Source organism: Psammomys obesus, unplaced genomic scaffold (assembly GCF_907164565.1).
Source record: "Psammomys obesus unplaced genomic scaffold, mPsaObe1.curated_primary_1811, whole genome shotgun sequence".
Classification (NCBI taxonomy): Eukaryota; Metazoa; Chordata; class Mammalia; order Rodentia; family Muridae; genus Psammomys; species Psammomys obesus.
This window is the reverse complement of record NW_026591598.1, coordinates 18,941,090-18,954,210: the sequence shown is the minus strand read 5'-3', so window position 1 is coordinate 18,954,210 and position 13,121 is coordinate 18,941,090. Positions and strand designations below refer to the sequence as shown.

General features: G+C 53.9%; 1 protein-coding gene across 1 annotated transcript; it reads left to right on the top strand.

The window, feature by feature from the left end:
- Positions 1-383: 383 nt before the first annotated feature.
- On the top strand, positions 384-10,652 carry LOC129679743 (chloride channel protein ClC-Kb). The gene is made up of 19 exons (XM_055611135.1): positions 384-483; positions 1,086-1,214; positions 1,627-1,755; positions 3,154-3,293; positions 3,627-3,704; positions 3,781-3,859; positions 3,928-4,053; positions 4,589-4,673; positions 4,757-4,858; positions 5,367-5,451; positions 5,710-5,883; positions 6,473-6,542; positions 6,698-6,808; positions 7,155-7,368; positions 7,638-7,771; positions 9,428-9,516; positions 9,671-9,754; positions 9,966-10,052; positions 10,366-10,652. The coding sequence occupies exons 1-19, from the start codon at positions 384-386 to the stop codon at positions 10,411-10,413; spliced, it is 2,064 nt and encodes a 687-aa protein (XP_055467110.1). The 3' UTR covers positions 10,414-10,652.
- The last annotated feature ends 2,469 nt before the right edge of the window (positions 10,653-13,121 follow it).

Below are 13,121 nucleotides of genomic sequence, written 5' to 3'. Positions count from 1 at the left end.
ACAGGGCCAGGGCCATCCCTGGGCAAAATGACCACTCTGAGCAGTAAAAAGAGCGAAATGTCTCAGGAGGGTAGCAGCGGGAGTTAGAAGAGGGAGATGGTTCTGATTAGGACTTCCGGACATGGAAGGACACAATAGAAGGACCACCTTGTCGGTAAGACACGGAGGAACCTTCCATGCGCACCAAATGCCTATGGGTCATGTGGGCGCATGCTCACGCACAGTACACACACACACACACACACACACACACACACACACACGCAAGAACACAGCTTTTCCTTTTCCTTAAGGGACAGTGTACACTGGACTATTCTAGAAGCGGGCACAGGTGCACAGTGGCTCACCAAGCAACCCTCCACCTGTCTGTCATCAGGGAAACCATGGAGGAACTAGTGGCCCTGCGGGACGGCTCCTCCAGGAAGCCAGTGACTCTGCAAGAGCTCTGGGGTCCGTGTCCGCGCGTCCGCAGAAGCATCCAGGGTAAGAAGCGGGCCCCCTCCCTCCCGGAGTCCCCACGGACCGACTCTGCCCCTAGCCCCCAGATCTACCTCCTGCTTTTGTCCGCTCCCGGATGATACCTGCAGAGTCTCTTGGGTGGCAGGAGGGAAGGATCTGTGCTCATCTTGCATCTATCTTTGTAGCCAGAGGGCAGAGTGAGCACACAGAGTGAGCAGAGTGAGCCACAGCCAGAGAGAGGGCGCTTCCAGGTGGGGCTGGCAGCTGGTGACCCGGGGTATTGCCGGATACCCCTCCCCCAGTGCAGCAGGATGCAGACCCTCCTCAAAGGCTGACTACAGCTGCAATGTCAGGCCTTTCCAATCTGCTCAGCCCCCTCTGGCCATTCCTCCATGAGTTCCCAGTGTGGGAGAAGATGGGGGGGCGAGGTCAAAGGCCTTCTTTAGGGCACAGGCGTGGTACTCAGTACCTCCACACATACCTGCCACAATCATGCTTGATCTTCCTGTGTGAAGTAGAGTCCGGCTTCATCACTTTGGACTTTGGCCCTGGGGTCCCTAGCCTGTCTTTCCCAGAAGCCTGAGCAGGCCCCAGGGAAGGAGCCCTGACCCCAGTGTCCTGCCCAGGGGGCCTGGAGTGGCTGAAAGGGCGGTTGTTCCGTGTGGGCGAGGACTGGTACTTCCTGATGGCTCTCGGGGTGCTCATGGCTCTGATCAGCTATGCCATGAACTTCGTTATCGGGCGTGTGGTCAGAGGTAAGGCCTCCCGGGCAGGCACATCGTCGCTCAGGGCGATTCCATCCCTGTACACCCTTGGGATGCCAGCTGGACTTCGAGGGACAGTGGGGTAGGGACAAGGCTGTGAGCAGCCAGGCCTGGAATTGACCCTTTCTTTGCTCTTGACTTGCATGCGGTATGTGTCTGGGCAGGCATTGTCCCCTGCTGGGCTTCTGTCACCTCACCTGCACAGAGGGTGGGGGCCTCTCTCATCTGAGTTTGGCCACACTTGTCCTTCTCTCAGCTCAAGGGTCCTTGAGGCCAGAGTGTTCTCGTCCCCTATTCACTGGGTGGTCTCCGGCTCCTTCCTAGTCCATAAGTGGACATCACGGTGTCTGTCCCGAGGGCCATAGAGGCTCTGGGTGGCTCCCTGACTGCTGGCCTTCTCCAGCGCACAAGTGGCTGTACAGGGAGATTGGTGACAGCCACCTGCTCCGGTATCTCTCCTGGACTGTGTACCCCGTGGCCCTTCTGTCCTTCTCCTCTGGCTTCTCACAGAGTATCACGCCATCCTCTGGAGGTGAGTCATGGTCACCTGGACTCTAGCCAGCCTGCCCTGTCCTGAAGCCCCCATCCTGTAGCTCTTCATTACACATCCTGTAGTACTTCTGAGGAGGGAGACAGGCAACAGTGACTCCATGTTACCGCTGGGGAAGCAGGCTTGGAGGAGCCGAACCATATATCCAAGCTACTCAGGGAGATGGGGAGAAGGGGACCAGGATCATCACCAGCTCTGTGTGACTTCCCTGGCTCCTCTGGGCCTGGAAGGAGAATTGGTTCCTATTCAGGACGGTAGCCAATGGCCAAATCCCTTAGGCCTCTGGAGCTGCCTCCAGCTACAGTCTGGGGGAATCTTGAAGGTACACCTGGCCAGGCAGTGGTGGCTCATGCCGTTAATCCCAGCACTTGGGAGACAGAAGAAGGTGGATCTTTATAAATTTGAGGCCAGCCTGGTCTACACAGAGAGAGAGTTCTAGGATAGCCAAGGCTACAACAGAGAAACCCTGATTCAAAAAAAGGTAATCTGATCCCCAGTTTCTTCCTCTGGCAGCTGTTATGAATCCTCCTCACAGGGAAGATGAGGCTGTTTTGTGGCTTTCTCCACATAGAAAATCAACAGCGGACCAAAACAATGACTCCACCCAAGTCCGGATTGATGAAACCATGAGTTTATTTGGCTTACAGAGTGTGGGGGAGGGATGAGTTAGTTACAGGAGCTTAGAGATGACACAGGCATCTGCACCAGCAAAAAGCCCAGCCCAGCGTGGGTAGCAAGTGATGAAAAGTGGGCCTTGTAGATGCTTCCGTTGCTGTCAGAACATTGCCTCTCCCCTGCAGCTGTTGCTGCTGATAAAGCCTTGGGGGAGGAACCTTGTAAATCTTGTAAGTTTGAGGAGTTTCCTGTGCCTTGTGAACTTACTTCTTGAAAGGAAAAAAAAAGTCAAGGTCTTATTATTTAGCTCTATAGGACCTGCAATTTGCTTCATACACCAGGCCAGCCTAAAACTCAGAGAGATATGCCTGCTTCTGCCTCCTGATTGCTAGGATTAAACGTGTGTGCCACCATGGCTAGCTTCTTTCTTGAATCCTAACCAGTCTCTCTTCCTGGTCTAGGAGGGAATGTTTGAATTCTGAAGAAACAGCTACACAGGAAAGGCTCCATAGGAAAGTGAGAGTGCTGTGTACACAGGGTGATAAAAGAATTGATGCAGCCAGGCTCGGTGGCTCACACCTGCAATCCCAGCACTCAGGGAGGCAGAGGCAGGGGGATCTCTGTATGTTCAAGGCCAGCCTGGGCTACAAAGCGAGTCCAGGACAACCAAGGCTGCACAGAGAAACCCTGTCTTGGGGGCGAAAAAAAAAAAAAAAGAATTAATGCAGACCCGTTCTCCCTCTGTTCTCTGCCCACCTGGACCAGGCTCCGGGATCCCAGAGGTGAAGACCATCTTGTCTGGTGTGGTCCTGGAGGATTATCTAGACATCAAGAACTTCGGGGCCAAGGTGGCGGGCCTCTCCTGCACCCTGGCAACGGGCAGTACCATCTTCCTGGGAAAAGTGGTACAGGCATGGAGGGCCGGCCTGCCATCCTGTCATCCTGCCCTGCCTTCCGTAGTCCATACCACAGCCAGCAGAGCCTTGGAGAGCCCAGTCTCAGGGGAACACATCCAGGTCCCCAGATGAGACAGAAAAATATCTTGGGATGGTGGAGGGTTAGGACAAGGATGAGATGCTGGGCCATGCCTGGGCAAGGCTTATACTTCTCTTCCCTAAGACCCTGAGAAGAAAGAGGAGGACGAGGGAGAGGTGGCAGAGGAAGGGAGGGGGAGGTAGAGGAGAGGGGAAAGAGGAAGGGTCCAGCTTCTCCAGCAAGCTCACTGCCTCTCCCTGCAGGGTCCCTTCGTGCACCTGAGTGTGATGATTGCTGCCTTCCTGGGCCGTGTGCGCACCAAGACCATCGGGGAATCTAAGGTGAGGGGTACAGGGTTGGGGCTCCCTGGGGAACAGCTGTAAAGAGCAAAGCCCAGGATGCCCGTTTTTTTCCCAGAACAAGACTAAGGAAATGGAAATGCTGGCCGCCGGAGCAGCAGTGGGCGTGGCCACGGTCTTCGCAGCCCCGGTCAGCGGTGAGAGCGCCCTCACCCTCCTGCCCTCTGGGTCCCGCCGCCAGGGGCTAGAGCCCTGTGTCCCCTAGGTGTCCTGTTCAGCATCGAGGTCATGTCCTCTCACTTCTCTGTCTGGGATTACTGGAGGGGCTTCTTCGCTGCCACCTGTGGGGCCTTCATGTTCCGTCTCCTGGCGGTCTTCAACAATGAGCAGGGTGAGCGCCAGATAGGCAACCGGTCTCCGCCCCCGCCCCCCACTTCCGGGACTCCTCCCTCCTGCTCCTCTCCTCCCTCCTTTCCCTCTCTATTTCGGCTTCCTCTTCCTTCCCTCTGATCCTCCTTCCTCTTCCCTGTCCTGCAGTGCTTCTCCACCTTCCTAATGCTGCGGCTCTTTACTACAGTTCCTCATGTTGTGGTGACCCTTGACCAGTCAGTTAGCTCGTGGCTACTTCATAGCTGTAATTTTGCTACTGTTACAAATCCTCATGTAAATATCTGACAAGCAGATCTGAAATGCGACCCACTCCCCAAGGGGTCACAGTCCTCAGGTGGAGAACGGATGTTCTAGGAGACCAGACGGGGGTCTGACCTGTGTTTCAAGCAGGGGCAAAGGGCAAGCAGTGCTGAGATTAGCCAGGTCGTGGTGCCTAGAATAGCAGGGACGTTTTGGGGTTAGGTGTGATGCTATCCCCACCCTAGCCTGGGTTATTCTGAGGCTGGGTTTGGATCCCCACTTCCTCCCTTCCCCAGAGACCATCACCTCCATCTACAAGACCAGCTTTCCAGTGGACATACCCTTTGACTTACCAGAGATCTTCTTTTTTGTCGCCCTGGGGTGAGTTGGGGTCTCAAACCCTGAAAGCCACACTCAAGCAGGCTAGGGCATGGTGCGGGTCTCAGCGCCTCCTCCGCTTCCAGGGCCATCTGCGGTGTCCTGGGCTGCGTGTACAACTACTGCCAGAGAACTTTCCTATTTTTTCTCAAGGCCAATGGGGTCACCTCCAAACTGCTGGCCACCAGGTGAGCTGGGCCCCCCCAGGGATGCATCACATCCAACCTTCCATAGTGTCCAACCCCTTTCATTGAACCCCTCTTTCCACTAACCCTCCAAAGCGCTATCGCCTCACTTGTGGTCACCTGTGAAGTCTTACAGTGCCCCCCTCACTGAGTCTCTCTGACCCCTAGATCCAGTTCCCTCCCCTAGCCCTGCCTCCTCCCCTCTCTCAGCCTCCTGCATACCCAACTATGTCCCAGGCCAGGGAAGCCAATTCCCCCATCTTGATCCTCATCTTGACCTGGCTAGATCCTTTTTGTACCAAACTCTCCTCTCATCCCCACCCTTGTCCTCACGTTGGGTCTCCTGTTCTCACTCCATCTCTTTCTTTGAGGGTGTGCGCTCAGGTGGGGGGATGGAGAGAGGGGGTTAATCTGCCAGTTTTCCTGTTGTTGTCCTTCCTCCTCCATAGTCCTTTCTTCATTGTGAACCCCAAGGCTATTGGGTAACTAGAGCTCTTCCCTTCCCCCACAGCAAACCGTTGTACTCAGCTCTGGCCGCCCTGGTCCTGGCTTCTATCACCTATCCCCCTAGTGCGGGCCGCTTCATGGCTTCCCGGGTAAGGGGCACTGAGCTGGGTGGTGGCTAGTTGTCCCCATTTGTAGTCCCTTCTGTGTGTCTTTCTTTCACCCAGTCCCCTCAAAACCCACTAAGGAATATGCCCGTAGGTAGTTTTTCAGGATCCCAGGTTGTAGCTGAGCAATGGCAGAGCCATCCTTAAGATCCCTAGCAGGGAAAGGGTAGAGTAGCCGTGGCTCAGATGGGCATCGGGACGGACGTGGGTGTGCGGACCATCTTACCACTGTCTCTGCCCCAGCTGTCCATGTCAGAGCACTTGGAGACTCTGTTTGACAACAACTCCTGGGCACTGATGACCAAGAACGCGTCCCCTCCCTGGCCAGCAGAGCCTGACCCCCGGAACCTGTGGTGGGAATGGTGTCACCCACAGGTGACTGTCTTTGGGACGCTAATCTTCTTCCTGGTCATGAAGGTGGGTCCCTTGTATGGGCAGAGCCGTGGCAAGTCCCGGGTGGAGCTTCCTAAACCAGAGCCCAGAGCATGCCTCCTACGCACAGGTCCCTGAGCTGAGCTTGGCCCACTGTGCCCTCAGATGCCCTCCCAGCCCCAATTCTTCCCCCTCTCTTCTTCCTCCTCCTTCATTTGAGAGGTGCAGTTTCACTGTGTAGCCAAGGCTTGTTAGGAATGTGTGCTCCCCTGCCTCAGCCTCCCGGGTGCTGGGTGAGTCATGACCTACTTTCCTTATTCCTTACAAAAATAGGTATGTGTGTGTGTGTGTGCACGCACACTCTGGCCCTCTTTATTCTTTGAGATGGGAATAGTTGTTCTTTCTTAACAGGCAGGCTGAAAGAGAGGAGTGGAACAAACCTAGCATGCACCTGCCCACAGTGGGTGCTTTATTGAGGCTTTATTGTCTCCCGGTTGGTGTCATCTCTAGAGCCAGATGCTGCCATGGGCCCCAGCCTGGGCACCCTTTTCTCTAGAAACCTCCCGTCCCTCCCGTATCCTTGCCTTCCTGTGTTGGTTCTAACTCCTGCCATGTGGGTACAACCTCCCTACAGTTCTGGATGCTGATTCTTGCGACCACCATCCCCATCCCAGCTGGCTACTTCATGCCCATATTTATCTATGGTAAGACTCGGGTCCTGAATGTCTGAGAGGAGCTTTGGGGCCGTGGCATCCCCATGCCATCTCCCTCCCAAGGTGGTACTGGGCACGGGGCAGGGTTTGAGGGCCTTGGGGGTCAGGTCAGCATGGTTGTTTCCTTCATCCTGAGTCTGTGGCAGGAGCTGCTGTCGGGCGCCTCTTGGGGGAAGCTCTATCTGTCGCCTTCCCAGAGGGCATCGTGGCTGGAGGAGAGGTCAATCCCATCATGCCTGGGGCCTACGCTCTGGCAGGTGAGAGGATCTTAAACCCTCTGGTGGGCAGACCTCAGGGGTTAGACTCCAACAAGGAAGTGCATGGAGTAATCACTGAACCATCCAGTGGGTCCCCCACACCTCAGTAGCCCTGTCCACTCCCTGAGCCCTCCCATCCCCCAAGCCTTCCAGCTTTCTTTCTCTTGTGTTTCTCCCCCTCCTCCCCCTGCTCTGTATCCCTTTCCTCTTGCCGTGATCAGGCACCCACAGCAGTTGTGGTATGTGCTCTTTTCGCCCTGCTGAGCCTAACCATGATCACGCTATGCCCACCTCGCCCTCCGGGTGAGCCTGGCCTGAGTCACCCACAGTGATCCTGTCCCTGCAGGTGCTGCGGCCTTCTCGGGGGCGGTGACCCACACCATCTCCACGGCGCTGCTTGCCTTCGAGCTGACTGGCCAGATTGTTCACGCGCTGCCCGTGCTGATGGCAGTGCTGGCGGCCAATGCCATCTCTCAGAGCTTCCAGCCCTCTTTCTACGATGGCACCATCATTGTCAAGAAACTGCCATACCTGCCTCGGATCCTCGGCCGCAAGATCGGGTGAGCCTCAGCCTGGGGTGATGGGGTGAGGGAGGTGGAGGGACTCCTGGGAAACCCCAGGACAGCTGACTTTGAACTGTAGGGTCATAGGGCTGATACACAGCTGCCCTCGGTTTTCAGCATCCTCAGAGCCTCATGTGCTGGGGGAAGAAGCTGGGTCTCTATCAGGCAAGGCTGACAGGAAGCGAGCACCAGATGGGAGAGGCCCGTCCCTTCCCCTCCCCTGCTCTGATGGCCTTTCTGTGACCGATGCCTCCCTCTGCCCACAGTTCCTTCCCCGTGACTGTGGATCACTTCATGAACTGCGCCCTCGCCACGCTAGCCAAGGACATGCCCCTGGAGGAAGTGATCAAGGTCGTGTTCTCCACAGATGTGACCCAGTACCCCCTGGTGGAGACTACAGGTATTCAGCAGTGGGCGAGGAGAAGGTGGCTGCCTGGGAGGAGAGCTCCCTGCTTCCTTCTAAGGCCCTGAATGTCAGCGCAGCCTGAGCAAACAGGGCCTTAGATCTGCTCCTTAATCCAAGCTCTGCAGGTGGATAGCTCTGTGGCCTAGGGCAAGTCCCTTGATTTCTCTGAGCTTTGGTTTCTTCATGGAGAAAATGAACCTAATAATCACTTACTTCTGGAGGAAGTGGGGTGACTCGTGCTTAATGAAAGATGAGAGGTGCCCAGGGTAAGAGTGCCCAGGACTGGTTCTTTGGATTCTGGGAAGCAAGCCTCATGTGCTAACACTCATGACGGGGGTCCGCCAGAAGCTTTCTCCCTGCATCCCTGAGTGCTGCCCTCCCCCCAACTTTCACTTGCCAAGAGGAAGTCACCCCTTTAAAGACAGACAGATGTTTTAGGGAGGGATCTAAGCTCTCTGGTTCGCAGAGCACACACAGTACCTAAGTGGGGAAGATGAGCTGGGGGGGGGGGGGCTGTCTGAGCCTCACTGGGGCACCTGTCCATCTGCGTGTGCCCTCTGCGCACACTCAGCCGCTGCAGCACTGTTGGTGTCTGGTGCCCATTTGCCCTCGGGCAGGCCACTGGAGCAGTGAGAGAGTGTGTGACCAAGGTCACCTAGATGCCCACATCCAGTAGGATAAAGTCAGCAGCAAGAGAAAGGGCTGTGGAGACTGCGGATATGGCTCCCTGGCTCCGTGACCGACAGTGTCCTTGTGTGGAAGATGGGGGGGGGTGGCCCCCATAGGTTCCCACCCAAACGCCAGCAGCTTTGCCTTCACTGCTGGGACAACTTCAGCATTAGGAGAGAGATCACAGCAAACACTTCAAAACAACAACAGAAACTTATTTCACATAAGGGTGGCCCTGCCAAGAGGCTTCCCCTCCTAGAACCAGGAATTGGTTTGGGCCACAGAACTCCCAAGGAGACAGGACCTGGCTCCAGATCCCTGCAGTCCACCCAAGGGATAGCCGGTTCATGAAAGGACGGAGGGGAGTCTTACTGTGTTATCTAGTTGTGTGCTGTGTCTGTCGTGCTAGGGACTGAATCCAGGCTCGGGGGTATGCTAAGCAAGTTCTCCGCCATGAAGCTACACCATTTTTTACTGACAAGGTCCTCCTCGAGGAAAACCTACCAACCCTCGAGACGTCTGTAAACTCCCTCCATGTATCCAGGCTGCTGAGGCTGGCTTAGCCCGAGCGCTCAGCAAGATCTCAGCTTATGGTGAACCTCTGGGTTCATTCTTCCGCTGACCTGACTCGGATTTTAAACAGCTGGAAGGAAAACAGGGGAGAAAGGCAGCAGATATGACACCCAGATGCCAAGAGGCTGATGTCCCCAGCTTCTGCCTCCTATAATGGAGGCCAGAATGTCCACTGGCCCAGGGGCAGCCTTGTCAATATGGAAGGTGAATGGTTTAGAGCAACAATTAACCGACCAGATCCTCAGTTTCCTCTTCCATAAACTGGGTGATAAAGATTCTAGCAGACCACATACAAGCTTGTTTGTCTCCTCAGACACAAGCATAGCCAGTGTGTTCTTGGTACATAGTAGGTGCTCAGTGAATGTGACTTCTGTGTTTATAATGTGCCCTTCCCTCTGTGCTTGTTAGAGTCTCAGATCCTAGTAGGCATTGTAAAAAGGACCCACTTGGTGCAAGCCCTTCAGACTGAGTCAGCTTCGTGGGCTCCAGGCCAGCAGGTGTGTCCTCCTGCCAGGTGTGGGGAGAGGGTGGGGTTGGTGAGCTGCTCTGTGAAGGGAGGAGACAGCTAACCTCTCAGAGGGAGTTCAGAGACCAGGATTTAGAAGCCGGTGGCTAGCCCGGGTCTCCATCGTCCTGTCCCCCTATCCCCAGACCTGTCTCCAGGACATCTTGGTTAGTGGCTGCCCCACCCAGCCAGTGACACTGCAGCTGTCCCCAGAGACCTCCCTGCATGAGGTAAAGAGTTAGAGAATGGGGGTGGGAGGTGAGGGCCTGATGGGGGAAGCTGGGTAATTAATAGTGCATCACCAGATCCCTTCCAGCAGAGGCTCCATCCAGCTCCACGTGTGGACTCTGGCGACCCCTAGTGGTCAGATTGCGCATTGCCACCTGCTCACCAGGCATGTGGGCAGAGGGGTGTCTGCCTTTCCTTTCAATCTCCCTCCAGGCACACAACCTCTTTGAGCTGCTGAACCTTCAGTTGCTGTTCGTGACGTCTCAGGGCAGAGCTGTGGGCTCCGTGTCCTGGGTGGAGGTAGGTACTGTGATCTTGAGGGTGGACAAAGGGGAGGAGGTGAGGGCACCAAATTCCTCCCAGCCAAAGCTCAAGGTCCACATAGGACTCTGATGTAACCCAGTTTCTGGATGAGCATGGCCACTGGGCCTGGGATCGCCATCGCCAGGCTGCCACTCTCTGGGTTCATTGATCCCAACTATGCTCGGGACAGGACCCTCCCTGCTCTAAACCTTACCTAGGGAGCCACGAGTGCTTAATTTAAGCCCCTGAGTCGGTGTGTCTTCACCTTCCTAATCTTTCCTCCTGCCTCCCCTCTGCTTCTCTGTCATAGCTGAAGAAAGCAATTTCAACCCTGACCAACCCGCCCACCCCCAAGTGAGTCAGCGTGGGGGTCGGCAGCCTGGCGTCCAGGGGCTCAGCGGCGCACAGTTCAGTTTCTTGGCTCAGCAAGGCATCTCTGCTCAGCCGAGAAGAGAATCATCCCCCATTAACCTCTCCCTATCCTGGAGGACCTGAGAGTAAATGAAGACAGTACATACTGTCACCAACGGGGTTGCATGCGCCTTCTGGGGTCTGCTGACAACCAAGAGCTCCCGAGAAAAATAAAACTGATGTACAGAGCCATTGCTCACCCCTCTTCTCTCTCTCTCTTTCTCTCTTCTTAAAATTTATTTATTATGTACACAGTGTTCTGCCTGCATGTCAGAAGAGGACACCAGATCTCATTATAAATGTTTGTAAGCCACCTGTGGTTGCTGGGCATTGAACTCGGGACCTTTGGAAGAGCAGACTGTGCGCTTAACCTCTGAGCCATCTCTCCAGCCCCCATCTTCTCTCTTAAGGGCACTCAGCCAGGCTTGGGCACAGGCCTGTGATCCCAGCACTCATGGAGGCAGAGGCAGGCAGAGCTCTGTGAGTTGGAGGCCAGCCTTGTTTACAAAGCAAGTCCAGGACAGCCAAGGCTACACAGAGAAACCCTGTCTCAAAAAGAAAAACTAACAAACCAAAACTGAAAAGGGTGTGCAGAGTGAGGGGAGGGCTTCCTCTCTTCGTGGCCCTTCTATACCACAGTCATCAGTGAGTCCCCTTTTTTCTATCCTGCAATTGTTCGGTCTGTCCAGATCACACACACAGAGTGGTCTATGTCCTCTAAGGACCAAGCTTCAACCTTGAGCCACGTTCTCCCTCCCCATCCTCAACTCAGGTACAGCGAAGCCAGCCTCACTCAGCTCATCCCCCTCAACAGACAGCTCCAACCTGACCACTGGGTTCTCCAGCCCTTCCGCTCAACATGGTGGGACACTTGCCCAGAGGCCATAGCCTGTGGGCTTTGTAATGTGGGCACAGGTAGCGCTCAGGGGAATGTATAAACGTAGGTCCGGGATACCCCAATACCTCAAACCACCCCATAGCTGTACCCCAACCTGTATATCTACTCAAAGCCCCTGAGCACTGAATGCCCTGTACCTCAAATGCCACACATAATCCATAGGCCTGTGCCTGCCCCACTGCCACAACCAATGAATACCTCACCTGGCTGTGCCCACATCCTGCCCTTGCCCTCCCCAAGTTCCGTGGCCCCACTTCACTTAGATTCCCTACCCACTTTCATGCCCCTCACCCTGCCATGTCCTATTCCTAGAGGACATTCCTGACCATGGTGATTTTGTCCTCAGAAAAGCCACAACCTTCATTTCCTTTCTGACCTGATTCCCACTACCACCGCAACTCACCCCAGTTTCAGAAAGGGGGTGAAAAAAGAGAACAGAAAAAAAGAGAGTGGAAGAAAGGAAGGAAGGAAGGAAGGGAGGGAGGAGGGAAGGAAGAAAGAAAGGAATGAAAACTGAGCAGTGGTGGCTCACGACTTTAATAATCCCAGCACTTGGGAAATAGAGGCAGGCAGATCTTTGTGAGTTCCAAGCCAGTCTGGTCTACAGAGCGAGATCCCAGTCAGCCAGAGCTAAAAAATAAGTCTCTGTCTCAAAAAAAAAAAAAAAAAAAAAAAAAACACAAAAAGACAGAGACTGAGGAAGACACTTGATATGTCTGCCCACACATGCGTGTGCGCACTGACACACTCCCATGCACACACATGAAGACATGAAAAAGTAAAAGAAGCCTGCATACACAGCAGGCACGGAGGTAGAGTGCTTGTCTAGCATAATTAAGAACCTGGATTCAGTCCCCTGTACTGCTCCACTGAAAACAGGAAGAAGAGGAAGAAGAAGAAGAGGAAGAAGAAGAGGAAGAAAAAGAAGAAGAAGAGGAGGAGGAGGAGGAGGAGGAGGAGGAGGAGGAAGAAGAAACAGGTTTTTTTTTCTTTTGGAACATATACAATTTACCCTTGTTCATTCAGATGCTGATTTCTCTCCCCCACTAGCTGGTTTCTATCTGGACATTGCATTGTGATGTTTATTCTAAGCATCACCTGTCTCAAGTTTGTGCAAACATGCCACCATTTGTTCTCTGTATTGTCAATTACAACAACCAGCCGCATTGCTGAGCAAGGGAGAGGATAGATGGGACATTCTGGTCCGGAATGGGAGGAAGAGGAAGGAAGCAGGAGAGAGGAGGAAGAGAATCCGTGGAGAAATGAACCGGACCTAAGATATCACTAAAAGCAAGTATAATGGGTTAATCTGAATGGCAGGAAAATATTCGGCTTGGAGGTTTAGGATGGAGTAACTATTGCCCAGCATTGTGTTCTAGGTTAATTAAATAAATCCCTGTCTCTTTGTGGTGATTTGATTTACAGCTGTTCAGGATTAACCGCTGCTTAACTAAAAGATATATCAATAGTAAATATTAATACAATACAACACACTTAAACTTATTCAGAGGGAAACCAACCACATTCATGAATCTGCAAATAATAATTAAAGAAAAAGCTAGCAAAATATTTTTTTTAAATAAATTGAGACATGATGGTGCATGTCTTTAATCCCAGCGCTCCACAGGCAACATCAGGTAGATCTGAGTTCAAGGCTAGCCTGCTCTACAGAACAAGGCCCAGGACAGCATGGTTACACAGAGAATGGAGCAATCTTTATGATGGAAATCAGAAAACACCAATGAAAGATGTTGAAG